General features: G+C 37.7%; 1 protein-coding gene across 1 annotated transcript in view; it reads left to right on the top strand.

The window, feature by feature from the left end:
- Positions 1-13,478: 13,478 nt before the first annotated feature.
- LOC138385950 (histone-arginine methyltransferase CARM1-like) overlaps positions 13,479-14,897 on the top strand; it is a 161,668-nt gene continuing 160,249 nt past the window's right edge. Inside the window, 1 exon segment of the mRNA XM_069472120.1 lies at positions 13,479-13,719. Coding sequence (XP_069328221.1) covers positions 13,479-13,719 — 241 coding nt within the window.

Genomic DNA, 14,897 nt, shown 5'->3' with positions numbered 1-14,897 from the left:
AACATTGGTCTTGGAAATGATTTCATTGATATATTAAAAACATCAAAAGCACAGGCAACAAAGACAGAAATAAACAAATTGAATTACATCAAATTAAAATGATTCTGCACAGCAAAGGAAGCAATAAACAAAGGAAAAAGGCAACATACAGAATGGAAAAAAATACTTGCAAACCATATGTCTGATAAGGGGTTAATATCCAAAATATATAAGGAACTCCTACAACTCAATAGTAAAAAAAAAAAAAAATACTGATAATGGCAAAAACTAATGGGAAGACATATCATGTTCATGGATTGGTAGAATCAACATTGTTAAAATGTCCACACCCAAAATGATTTATAGATTCAATGCAATCTTCATAAAAATACCAACATCATATTTCACAGACTTAGAAAAAATAATTCTATGCTTCATTTGGAACCAAAAAAGAGCCCTAATAGCCAAAGCAATCTTAAACAAAAAGAACAAATCTGGAAGCATCACATTACCAGACTTCAAACTATACTACAAGCCTGTAATAACCAAAACAGCATAGTATTGGCACAAAAATAGAGACACAGACCAATGAAGCAGAACAGAGAACCCAGATACAAAACCATTCACATACTGCCAACTGATCTTTGACAAAGCAGAAAACAATACACACTAAGGAAAAGAATTCCTATTCAATAAATGGTGCTTTGGGAATTGTATAGCCACATGCAGAAGATTGAAACAGGATCCATATCTATTACTACTCACAAAAATTAATTCAAGATGGATAAAAGACTTAAATGTAAGGCATGAAACCATAAGAATTCTAGAAGAAAATGTGGGAAAAAATCCTCTAGATATCAATCAGCCTAGGCAAAGAGTTTATGAAGAAGACCCCAATGGCAATTACAGCAGCAATAAAAATAAGTATACTGGGACTTTGACTAAATTGAAAAAGCTTCTGCATACCTAAGGAAATAATCAACAGAGCAAATAGACAACCTACAGAACAGCAGAAAATATTTGCAAACTATGTTTCTGATAAAGGGCTAATAACCAGAATCAGCAAGAAAAAAAAAAAAAAACTCAAAAGACAAAAGACATGAACAGAAGCTTTTAAAAAGAAGGAAATTCTGGCACATGCTATAACATGGATGAACCTTCAGGACATTATGTTAAGTGAAATAAGCCAGACACAGAAAGACAAATAACTGTATGGTTCCATTTCAGTCAAGCAAGATGAATAAGCTCTAGAGATCTGCCGAATAAAATCATATCTATAGTCAACAATAATTGATTGTACATTTAAAATTTTGTTAAAAGGGTAGACCTCATGTTAAGTGTTCTTACCATAATGAAATAAAATAAAATAATTAAAATAGAAAAAAAAAAGAAAAGCAAGTGGGTTTTAGGTAGGGGTAGCACATAATAGATCACTAATACACTCTCAACTTTATGGAGGAATCTATCAGGAATGACACGATATTTTACAGATTTTAAAAATTGCTCTTTCCTCTGTTTTTTGACCCTGTGTATAACAACTAACTAACCTGTTTAACTTCAATAAAACCTTTGTCAACAGATATTTACATAGATCTTCAAACTTAATATTCCTAAAAAATCAGAATGATTATAAAAGGGTGTCCTGACACAGAAAGTAATAATTCCTCATGCTATAAAGCTGGGGAAAACAATTTGGCCAATTTTTCTCTTATTGTAAACTTGATCTTAAAGATATTAAACAATTCTGGGATCCTATCCCTTTAAATAGAAAAGAAAAATATAAGGGATATGGTTTTATTACTACAAAGTAGGATTGAACTCAACTGACAGCTGGTCCTGCTAGATATCTAATTATTGTCAGAATCTATTACAACCCACAATAAACTATTCCTCAACCAAAGTAATTATTTTTAACAGATGTTCTATGGTGTTTAATTGGTTTATATCTAATAACTATATAAGAGGTCAACTCAAGGATTTGCCTAGGGGTTAATTTTGTAACTAATTCATATTAGAGAGTTCACCAGAAAGTTACATTTCTCACAATGGATAATGCCTATTTTGAAAATTTTCCAGGAAAAAACAGTATCACAACCATGCTCTCTTTAAAAGAAGCATGAGGCCACCATCTTTTCCTCCCCATTTGGGTAAGAACAAATGCAAAGCCTCAATATATGTTTCCTCAATATATGTTGGCTTTATCTAGTGGTCTTCCATCAACATTTTTGGTCCACCCCCTGGGAAGGTGGGGTGGACTATTCTTTGGGCAAGTATCCTATTTGGGCTTCTTAGTTTTCAATATAAAAACGTGTAGGCCTGTCTGAGTTTTTTTTTTTTTTTTTGGAAAACAGAGTATGGGCATTCTAATCTCTTAAGAGGTAATAGAGGTAATACAGCATAACAATGTGCTGCTCAGGGTTTACAAGCTCAACAATCTAAGCTGTGGACTCTATGGAAATGCATGTCTTAAATAATTTAATTAAGTTCCTCCCTTCCTCTAGATAGACTACACTTTATCTTGGATAAAATGAGGCTATGATTGGAGAGAATTATTTTGAGCTGGGTAAATAATTATTTATTTAGAAGATATTTATTCAAAACCAGCTCATAAATGGATTTTAAAATACTCCTTTCAAAATTATATTCTATTGGTGGATACAGATTGGATAGTCTGATGTAGTTTCAATAAAAATATCATATAATTTAAGCATAATTTCAAAATATACATTTTAGGTTATATTCCAGATTAATATGCTTTGACTATATAAAAGTAGTTACCATGGCCACAAATCCTCAATTTTTAAAGATAATACCAAATCTCAGTTAGTTCATTTTGCTTCATCTAAAGTGTTTAATGCATGTCCTGTGCATGAGTGGGTTAGCTATCAACAGATATTTGCGTGGAGTATATCCGCAGAATTGGCTCCTCTCCTCTGGCTCTCTTCTTTCTGAGATTATCCCCTCATCATCTGGCAGCTGTGATTACCCTAAATTGTGTCCTATTGTTCTTCAAGCCAGAAGTACTACACATTTGCTTTTGAAGAGTTGTCCACCCTGCATGGCACAGACTGGGGTCTACCCTCAGGCTAACACCTCTGAAAGTGGCGCACAGTGCTGATTCTAGAGGGGCTTAGTTAACCATTATCAGGATGAAGCCTCATTTTTTTTAAGACTATGTTGTTTATGGGATGGTATCACCGTTGTACACAAGTACTGTCTGTATCCACTTAATTATTTTTACTGATCTTCACAAATTCAGTCTAATTTATTCAATGCTTTTCTCAACATGGAAACCTAAGTGGAAGTAATCCACTAGTGGTGGAAAAGAATAATGCTTACTTTCTGAATCTTCACTGTCATGCTCCTCATAGAAATACATTATTTCTCGTATGTATCTCATGTTTGATAGACTTTATTCCTAGAATTTTCCTATAACATATTAACTTATCTTTCATATCTTATTAACTTCTAATCACATAGGGCTCTTTGTGAGCAGGTATATGTATTTATATGACATTTAGTAAGAATAAAATCCTATGACAGTGAGACAGAATGAAAAGCCATTAGCTCATTTAGGGTTCAAATATATGACCCGAGTCTCATTAATATCGTGTTGTAGCCAGCTAAGCTTGTTTGCTGTGGAAATCCCATTCTTATTCCAGGTTTTTCATTTGTAACATGGTACTCGTAATAAGGGTAATCATATGGCAGCTAACACTTACTGAATGCTTACAATCTACCAGGCTCTGTGCAAGGTCTTTATACTTATTTCATTTAATCTTTATAACTACCGCCATCCTCAGAGAAGTTAAGTAATGTACCATGTGGCATTTAGAAAGACGTAGAGTGACATTTGAACCCAGAAAGTTTGCCTTCAGAGTCTATGATCTTAATTATGTACTAATCACAGTGAACGTGTGTTTTGTATGACTTTCTAAGCCCTCTCCCACACATGATGTGTCTGTATGGATCACTATTGTAGCCCTCCTGAGTGCAACATCTTTGTCTTTCATTTAGGGCAGATAACAGTGTCTTGCATGTAGTGAGTATTCAACAAATGAGTGTTGAGTTGCTTGTGTACTGTTATTGTACTCTATCAAGTTTGTTCTAATCTTTCACTGCACGTCTACTTTTCCTTTAAAATGTATATCCATCACCATGTGTTATTCTTTATGTAATTGTTTACCTCTTCAACTATCTCATGTGTATTTTGTAACCCACTTTATCCCAAGTACTTAGCCCAATACCTGCTATGCAGGACACAATCAATAAATATATGTTGAAGGAATAGCTGCAGAGGACATAATGTTACAGCATAAGATGATGCAAGATTGTATCCTTAATAGAATTTAGATTATGCTTGGTATTGTGCATGAGAAAAACATTTATTTATTTACTCAGAGTTTAAACCTTATCTACTAGCATAAATATTTTATTTAGTGGTGATCTTTTTTCAGAAAGATTTTATTAGAGGCAATTAAACATCCCAAAAGGTTATTTCTTAGAGGTATTCTTCATTGATTTATGTGGGATATATTTTTAGATATTTGGTAATTAACATATTTACCATGTTGCATTGTTTTTAGTCATTTATTAACCCATTCAAAAATATTTTTGAGACCTAATATATACCAGGCTTATGCTAGATTCTAAGGATCCAAATATGAAAAAAAGCAAATTCACAAACTAATGACTATGCCTCCTAATTCTCTGTGTTCCCTCTAGACCATTACCCTAATTCTGGTTTTCATCTCGAATTCAGTACCGTTTATCTAGGTTATTGTCTATTTTATAAAAATTAAATTAAAAACGATTATTCCATTCTCTCAAATCATTGATAAAAATCATTATCAAATCACAGTGCTATATCTTCAAGCACTGTTCTCAGTGAATTCCAACGAATACAGTTGCAATGTCCAGCTAGTGGTCATTGGCACAACTCACTGATCATCAAGAAACACACCGTGTTGATTTTATCCTCAGACATCATGTAACTCAGCCCTGCTGAGTCTTTAGATGACAACTAGTCTATCAGTGGAGTGGGTGCTCTTCTAGATGGCTGGATGTTTTGTGCACATACACACCGAAGAGACTGATAATTTCTGTTTGTAGGCTGTTGATAGAATTTTAAAGCAGGAAGACTGAAAGCCCTTGCTCAGTGAGCGCTATGCCGTCTGTAAGTGTGTTTGTTTGGCACACGCATTTAGACTATCTATTCCAAATAGGCCAACCCACATTTCTGCTGGCAAGGGTTGTGTTTCTTTTTTAGGGAAATGCTGGTAGGTCATGAATAGAGAATGAGCACAAAATGCCAATGTGGAAGGCTCTTTGGGAAAAAAAGGAGTTTTGATAACACTCAAGAAGTGAAGCAAAGTTAGCTAGAAAACTGGTAACTAGACTTTCTATGAAAAATTTCACCACCGTTAAACTATATAGAAATATGCATTAAAAACTTTTATTCACCAAAAGACTCCATGAAAATATTGAAAAGTCAAGAGTTTGTGTTTCTTTAAATGCAGACCATGAGATAAAGATTAGGTGAAAATAGTTTGTTTGGAAAGTCGTCTTAGGTAAATACGAAAAACAGAACTCTGACAACAATGAGGGATTGGGGAAATGAGGCAGAGAAGGAAGGAAACTCAACAAAGTTCATGAGGTAACTGTGGCTCAGTTCTGAGGATCCTCTGAGAAACTCTATTGGACATGCTTCAGGATTGTCTCACTGAGAACTGAGAAATCTGGGTTATTTACCTGTCCACTCGTGCCCCACGTTTGTGGAGAGATGCTCCTGAAGGCATTCACTCCCTGGAACTTGCAACTTCCCCTGAGTATGGACTGACCACACTTCTGAGCCAGAGGCTTCCACTTCAAAAGACACAGAAGCTTGTGGTAAAAAGTCATTGGCAAGAGCAGGAAGCATCCACCAAGCCACAGGTGATTGCTGGGCATATTAGTAGGGGACTGACAGCATGTGATACAGAAGGTGTTGAAAATATAAATATATATATATGTGTGTGTGTGTGTGTGTGTGTGTGTGTGTGTGTATCCAGTAAAGTTCTTTTATCTGGAATATGTAAAGAGCTCCTAGAAATCAATAGGAAAAAGGCGGACACCTCAATTAAAAAATGGACAAAATTTCAATAGGTTGTTTCCAAAGAAAATATTTACATGGCTAATAAACATGAGAAAAAGACCTCAATCTCACTAGTTACTAGAGGAATGGCAAGTAAAGCCATAATAATATATTACTATGCACATACCAGAATGGATAAAATTTTAAAAGCTGACATATAATGGTGAGAATTTGAAACAACTGGATTTCTCATATACTCCTGATATGAGTGTAAATTGATACAAGCATTTTGGAAAAGTGTTTGGCAGTTTAAATATACACATACCCCAGGGATGTGTGTATAATTTATGAAAACTCATTGAGCTGAGTTTCATGAGCTGAACACTTATGATTTGTTCATGTTTCTTTTCTATGTTACCTTTTGAATCTACTTAGAATACAAGATGAGGAGATATGTTTTTGGAGCTTTCTTAATAGTGAAACAATATTTAAAATATTTTGACTGTGGAAAAGTATTTTACTATTTCCCAGCAAACTTATATGCTTTACTCCAAAAAAACCAAAGAAAAAAACAAGTGCATAATGAAATTCCGATTAAATTTATTTCATATACTTAAAATTTTTAAATGATTTGAACTTTATTTTTAATAACTGATTTCTTTAAAATCTAATAACACAGGCAGGTACTTAATTTGATTTAGTCAATAAAATGAATATGACCTGATCTAATCTTTCCCTTTCTTTCTCTCTTTTTCCTCTCTCCCTTTGTGTTACTTTCTCTTTCTTTCAAGTATATGCTTTCAAGGCATTTCTGATTATTTTTAAATTGAGTAGGTAAGGTTTTATGTTACTGACAGATTTTTTTAATGGACCCGTTGAGAGAGACATTTTGTGAAAAAAATATATAGACTGTGCTTTTAAAGAGGTCATGATCATTCTTGGGTGGAACAATAATCTTGACGAGTCCTGGGTAATAAGTAACGTTCATAGCCTCTGGTGGCTCTCTTAAAAATACTGAGCATTGGCCCTGGGACATGAGGGGTTAAGAATATATATGCCTCAGGGGTAAATCCAAGGTGATCATATCACACTGAGGACTTGAATAATATATTTTGTGAAGAAGAGTTCATTTTATACAGTTAACTGTAAAATTTTCCCATAGGAAGAAATCCTAGCCTTTTTGAGCATGCAGTTTCGAGTGGTTTTCTAGGGACTAACATTATTAACATATGCAGAACTCATATAATGTGTATAATCTATAGAGATGCAAATTCAATTTACTTAGGAGCACTTAGCCAATATGGGCACTTCACTTATAACTGTATTATTGCCTTTGAAATGAAATGTGCATTGCTATGCATTTTTTTTTCATTTTTGATTGGTTGACTTTGTAAGATAAAAGTAAAAACTTCAACATTGAAGGCTCAGGCATGCTTGGGGTACTGGGAAGGGAAATATTCCACTTCCTTCCTCCCACCTCCCTGGCATCATTGTGGTGGTGGGGGCGGGTGACAAGTTTTTCTGATCTTGGAAGCAATGGGGGGCAGGGAGACCTTCCCTGTCTGCATGTTTCTCTCTTCTGGGGCTGCCTGGCTGCCACCAGTTGGTTTGTCTCTGTGTGCCTCTTGCCTACCTTTGGCACCCTTGCCCAAGTCCCCTGCAGATGCAGGGATGGTGCTCTGAGGGGTTGGGGGACAACAGGGCACGTCAGCTGGCAGAGAGACAGGTGGCAGTGGTGGCAGCAGCAATGAGAAGGAGCCCAGGGGTGGGCCGGGCAGAGGGAAGTGGAGAGGAGGGAAAAGAAGAGAGAATGGGAAGACGGGAAAGAGGCAAGAGGGAAGAAAGCCAAAGAAACTGGGGTGGCACCGGAAGGCAGGAGTGGTGGGGGCTGGGAGACGGTGTCCAGTCCCTGGGTTTCCATCAACTCTTGTCTGGGGTGCGTCTCTGTGTACTTTGTTTTTCTTCATACTGTCTGGGTTTTCCTGTCGGGACACTGCCAGCACTGATGCTAGGATCTCGTCATCGTCCCAGTCATTCAGACCAAAGGCAGAGGGGCACATCTGCTGAATGAGGGCCCAGCACTGCAGAGCAGGGTAGGGGGACACCAGGGGGAAGTAGTCCTATTGGCCCCTACCGAGAACTGACTGAAGGAGGTTTTGATCCTCATAAATCTCGGTGTATTTTTGTACTGCTTTCTAACACACAATCTGCTTTGTGATCTCCCCAAACCATTAATCATTAATTCCCTTTATTCTTTTCTTGAATTCCTCCTTTTGTTTACATTGTTATTTCGTGATGGGATATCATTCATTCATTCAGTTGTTCATTCATTTATTCATAGCTTATCAAATATTTATTGATGCCTTACTCTACTGGAGATACAGTTATGTTAATAGTTACGTCACAGTCTTGGGTCTCCAAGAGCTCCTGGTCTAGTAAGAGAGGCCAGAAGACAAATACATATTTGAAAGGACATGGGCTAAGTGCTGTAATGCAAGACACTGCAAAGTAAAGTGGTAAGAGAAAGAGTTATTCAGCTCGACTTCCCAGGTAGGAGAGGTTGGGCAGTATGGAAAGATTAGGAAGAATTTATTTATTTATTTGCAAAGGTTAGATACTTGCATTGGGTCTGAGAAAAGAGGAATTCACCTACTATAAAAAGTGGGCAAGGCTGAGGGTATAGCATGGAGTATTATATGAATTATTTAATGTAGAGGGAGTTATAGGTAACTCTAAATAGTTTGTTATGAACAGACCACACTTAATGGGAAAGGAAATAAAGATGAATAACAATAGATAACATGTTTTAAGTCTCAGAAACTGTTCTTAATGTTTTATATACAATAACTCTTTTCATCCACCCAGCAGGCTATGTAGTCATTACAGTTATTGCCTTTTCATAGATGAGGAAACTGAGGTCCAGAGGAGTTAAAAAAGTTGTCCAGTTACCAGCATATGTTAACTGGTGAAGCCAGGATTGGAACTCAACTCCCATGCCAGATTGTGTCCTAAATAAGTAATAAGAGTTTGGAGAAAAAGATCTTGGAGGCCCCATGCCAATGGATTTGGAATCAATACCATATATGATGGAGACACTTCAAAGAGTTTAAAGGAGGGCAGTGACTTGATAAAGTGTGTTAGAAAATTCACTCAGCATTCATAGTGAAGGTGAATATTAGGGAAATGGTTTCAAAGGCAGCAATGTCAGCTATTTATTTATCTGTTTCCTATCTTATTCCAAAATTAATTTAAGGAGACTTACAAAGGTGTTTAAGTAAGACACAGTAAGAAAACAAAATAGAGAGTAGAAAAGATAGATAAAGAGAAAAAAGGTAAAGATACGAAATGGAGCTAGTATTAAGGCAAGGGCAGAAGGCTGCTGGGGTGTACCACAAGTTTAGCTCGAAATTCATGTTAGCCACCAACATGAAGATAGAAAAATAATCAATTCATAGTCTCCATAAAGTATACAGAGAAAATGGTAAGTGAAAGGGGAGAGGTATAGGAGGAAGGAAGGACATTTGAGACACATTGTTCTGATGATTTGGCTTAATATAGAGGTAGACATCAGAATGTCAAGGCTGGAAGCCAATATTTCATTAATATTGTCATTCTTAGTTCAGAGTTTTGATAGCTGTTGGCAGCAGAAAGTTCAAAATTACGTTTCTGGATAAGTTCCTTTTGCACAGGCATTGATTTAGCCAGTTGAGTGAGGAGGAGTCGTATGGTTTAACTATCAACTGAGCAGGGCACACAATTGACATTCTCTTATGAAAATGGTGATGATGGAGAAGATTGCATGCCTGAATAGAACTAAACTCCATGCCTTACCACCTTCCATGCATTCATGCCTACATATTCTGGCCAGAAGTGAACTGCAGGGCTGAGGTTGAGACTAGAGACCTAAGGTAAGATCAATATTATCATAAGAAAAAAAATTTCCATATATGTTAACATAGAATCAATGTGTGCAGACTGAGACCAAGAGTTCTACTCCATATAGCATGACCTAGTAAATTTTAGTCTGGGAAAATTATTAAAGCAGGTGCAACCAAGTATCTCCCACAGCCATAACTCATTTAAGCATCTAGAAGGCTAGATTGAGCAGGGTAAACTCCTGCTGTATCCTCCAGTATGAATTATTTATGAAATGTAAACCAAAATGACTGGTTTAGGTAAGGTACTGTATGAGATTATTTGATATAAACAAATTAATAATTCCTCTGGAGCTCTTTGTGGTGACATTGTTTAGACAGTAGGACCAGTTTCTTTTTAAAGCCTACCTCGATCATAATTAATAAAGGGAAAAATGTTTCACTTCTTCAAAAGTGGAATAATTAAAACATTTAAAAAGAAACAAGTCAAATGAAAAATTTTTATTTATGAGAAATTATTAATGGAATTCATTCCTCAGAACTCTGATTCTCTTGGTAGCTGAATGATGGGTCTACATCGAGAGTAAGTAGCTTTTGCTCCATAACCAATTACTGCCTTAGACCTAAAGGACCAAGACAGTAAAATGGCAAAAGTCACCAATATTCTTGCATTCTTCCTTTTGGACTTCTCTAGAAGTGAAAATGATATCATATGGTTTGAAGTGGAATGATCCTGCTTACTTCCTTGCTGCCCTTCTTTTTCCTTTTGTCTAGATATATACCTAAGAGAATCAAAAACATACATTCAAACAAAAATCTGTGTAAGAATGTTCATAGCAGCATTATTTATGATAGCTAAAAAGGAGAAACAACCCAACTGATGAATGGATAAACTGATGAATGGATAAACACATTTGATATATCCGTACACTGGAGTATGATTCAGCCATACAAAAGAAGGAAACAGTGATACATGCTATGGCAAGGATGAACCTTGAAAACATTATGCTAAGTGAGATAAGCTGGACACAAAAGATATATAAAGTATATGATATGATTCCATTTATACGAAATATCCAGAATAGGCAAATACATAGAGACAAAGCAGATTAGTGATTGGCAGGGGACGGGGGAACTGGGAGTGACTGCTAATGGGTGTGAAATTTCTTTGGGGGATGATAATATTCTGGAATTAGATAGTGATGATGGTTTTAAAACTTTGTGAACAAAAAAACCCACTGAACTTTATACTCTGAAATGGTGAATTTTATGGTATGTGAATTACATGTCAAAAATAAAAACATCCTTGGTAAAACCCATGCTGATTATTATAGTGTGATGAAGATCATAGTTTGATGACTGGAACCATTTCAACTCTCTGGCAGCAAACCTTAATGCATGATAGAGGCTGAAGAGTTTTTGCCAACTGGGGGGACCTGAGGTTGTGTTTTAAAGCCAGAAAGGATGCAGTCATCATTTCTGATCTCTCTACCATGAAAAGAGTTTGTATTTTTAAATTTACTATGTTTTTTAGTGATAGAGCACTAGACTTCCCAGAGTTTGGTGTTTAGTTTCATGAGTGTTGAGAGCCAGGACTGGAATACCCACTTTGCTGGCATGAACTGTGGCTGAAGCTGTGTAGCTCTGGAACCAGCAGCTGCAGTAGTAGCTTCCAGGTTCCCTGGTTTCTGATCAAGGCAGAGACGGTGGCTCCATTGGCAGGCCAGTTTGCGGGGAGGGGTGGTTGCTGTGGGTATCACTCCTCAAAGAACAGATTTGGAGCTGCTTATATAGATAGCCCTTCTGATAATTTTGCAAGCCCCTGGTTCTCTGTATTAAGTCTCTTTTTAAAAATATACCTACAATGGATGCCAACCAAAATGAAAATATTGAAATGATAGATAAAGAATTCTATACATGGATTGTAAAGAAGCTCAGTGATATACAAGAGAAAATGGAGAACCAACTCAACAAAACCAGAAAAATAATATGAAAGAAAAATTCACTAAAGAGACCAACGCATTAAGAAAAAAACTTGTGGAAATGAAAAATTAATGTAAGGAAATAAAAACACAGTGGAAAGTTTTAAGAATGTACTACACCAGGAAGAAGAAAAAATCTCAAAGCTTGAAGACAATTCTTTCACATTAAATCAGTCAGTCAAAAATAAAGAACAGAGAATTAAGAGGAGTGAACAAAGCTTACAAAAAATATAGGGTTGTGTAAAATGGCCAAATATAAGAAGAGAGCTGGTGTTTCCTTTTGGGGGTGTCCTTGCACTCCGATTTTGTATACTTCGGGAGTTCTTTCACTGATTCCTTCTCATCTGAGCCAGCCGTCACTTTTTATTTTTGGATTTTCTTTTGTTTATGTGGGGCTTTTTTTTCTTCCATCCTCACTCATAAGGGAGTGTCTGTAGCATATGTTGGATAAGAACATTTGGATCTGCTTGTGGGTGCTTTAATGGGGGTCTAGGCCTGGATGGAGGCCTGCGTTATAGATATTTTTAGTGTGGTGGTTTTCTCAGTTGCCAGTTGTTTGTAGTCTTTAGCAGGGTGAGCTACGTGTGTGTACAGATTCCCTGTCTCTCTTTGATGAGGGAAGATGGAGGTCTTTGAGATCCTTTCTCTTTCTTCGGCCTTATGTTCTTCTTAACAGTGTGAATTTTATTGCCATGTCCAGTTTAATCTTTGATACAATTATGTGGTGCTTGTGGGTAAGAATCAACCACCCCATCTACGATTGAATCAGTAAATGCTGTAAAGGGCTGTGCAAATCAACCTCCCTTGTCAGTAGGTGGTGCTTACTGGAAGGAACAAGCTCCAGTGTTGTTTTGGGACCTCTGACCAGTTCTAGCCTCTCACGAGAAGCACTTGAATGCCCCAGGTGGCGGGTGAGGCCCTGGAACTTCCAGATGAGTCCTTTTTCTCCACCACAGCAGAGGCAGATGGAGAAGTGAGGCTGGACAGGGCAGGGATGGGTGAGCCTGCCCTCAGGCTCCTCAAAAGCTGGTAAAGTAGCTGTTTTGTTGGGTAGCAAAGGTCCACCTCCAGCCTTCTAGAGAAAGCCACCAGCCAGGGGCTGATGTGGCCCCACCCAGCCAGAAAATCTGCTTATGGAGGTGAAGGCCATCTGAGATCTACAATCTGGCTGTTGGTAGCAGATTTCACTATTCTTCCCTGCTCCATGTTCTCCTTCCAGTGTCTGCTGGCAGGCAGGACCTCAAACTAGCCAGGTCCCCAGCAGTGGTGATGCAGGCTGAGAACTTCCCTGCCCAGGATCTCGGCCTGGGGTGAAAGTATAGCTCTCCTGGGGGGCAGGGGTGCTCCATGAGTGTGCTGTGGCTGGTACCCACACCTTGCTCTCTTTTCAGTTCTGCCCACACAGGCTCACTTGCCTTCTAAGATTAGTTCACAAATCCCCCCTCCATGTCCCCAAGCAACATGACTGAGTCCTGAGGGTACAGGATCTTGCCTGTGGACCTGTCCCCTGGTCCCTGAAGATCAATCCCTGACTGTGCCAGGAAGAATTATGCTGATCCTAAGTTGCCTATGGGCTTCTCAAGCAGGTGTGATGTTCCTTCACTTCAGGGTGGTCCCTACTCTGATGGAGTAGCCAAACAAGCAGCATTGGGAAAGCTGGTGAGCAGGGAGTTCACAGTTCAAGGACCCTTTGGTCCTCAGCAGGTCTTTAAGAGGAAAGGTTTGAGGCTTACCCTCTGTGGAAGTCCCAGCAGAGGGGAAGCAGCAGCTCCTGAGAACCCTCGCTTAAGCCTCTCTCTCAGCAGCCATGGTAGGTGAAGGAGAGGAAAAGAGTCTGAATGGGGGAAAGCTAGCATTCTGGTCATCTCTGTCCCTCTCTCTGGAAGGCAGCCTGCCTGGAATGTCCAGGCTCTGGGTCACGCAGATCCCTGGGACCTACCAACCCCCTATGGCTCCTGCAGTCTGGGCCAGTGTTGGGAAATGTTTATGTGTGAACAAGAAAGATAAAAGCTGAGGGCTGAAGCCCCATAGGGAAGACAAAGACGTATGGTGGGTGGAGAAGCAGTATGGCTCCTTCCATCTCAGTTCAGGTCTTTGGTGAAAGGAGGAGCCCCAAGGGGGCTGGGAGCCTGGTGCTTTGTCCTGAAGAAGCTCCCAGTTTACAAAAATCTACCTATGGCATACAGTGTACACTATTCTAGTGACTGATACAGAAAAAGCCCTGACCTCAGCATTATACAATTCATCCATGTAACAAAAAACACCTGTAGCCCCTAAATCTATTGAAATTAAAAAATAAATAAATAGTAAAACTATGGACAATGATAATGCAAAATTATGACCACATTATGATTTTTAAGTATTAAAATATGATGAAAATAAAGGAAATAAGAAAAGAAAAAACATGGCAGAGGAGAGAAAATAGGACTGAGAAATTTGGGACCTGTATCATTTCAGAGGGTGGTTTTAGTATGTGGGTGGCTGGACACTCAAGCTGTCTCATCTGTGCACAGGCATCAAGTTCCAGATATATCAGAAAAATTTAATAGATGAAGACTGAGTTAAAAAAATAAATTCGTGGAAATAAAGAGTAAAAATGGCATTGATCAGAGGCTAGGGGCTGGGAGGATTGGGGAGAGGTTTGAAAAAAGACACAAAATTTCTGTTAGGAGGAATAAGTTCAAGAGATCTATTGTGCATTATGGTGCTTATAGTTAATAACAATATATTGTATACTTGAAAATTACTAAGAGAATAGATTTTAAGTGTTCTCACCACAAAAATGTGAGGTAATGCATATCTAAAATAGCTTGATATAGCCATTCTACAACATATACACATATCAAAACATCATGTTTTACACCATAAATATATGCAATTTTAACTTTAAATTTAAAAAAAGAAAACTACTAATGGTTAAAGATGCTATCAAACCCAGTTAATATAATGCACTATTAAGGTCAGGGAACATAAAATATGTACTAAGGG

Source organism: Eulemur rufifrons, chromosome 7, assembly GCF_041146395.1.
Source record: "Eulemur rufifrons isolate Redbay chromosome 7, OSU_ERuf_1, whole genome shotgun sequence".
NCBI classification, from domain to species: domain Eukaryota; kingdom Metazoa; phylum Chordata; class Mammalia; order Primates; family Lemuridae; genus Eulemur; species Eulemur rufifrons.
Note: the sequence above shows the minus strand (reverse complement) of the source record. Positions and strands in the feature narration are given on the sequence as shown.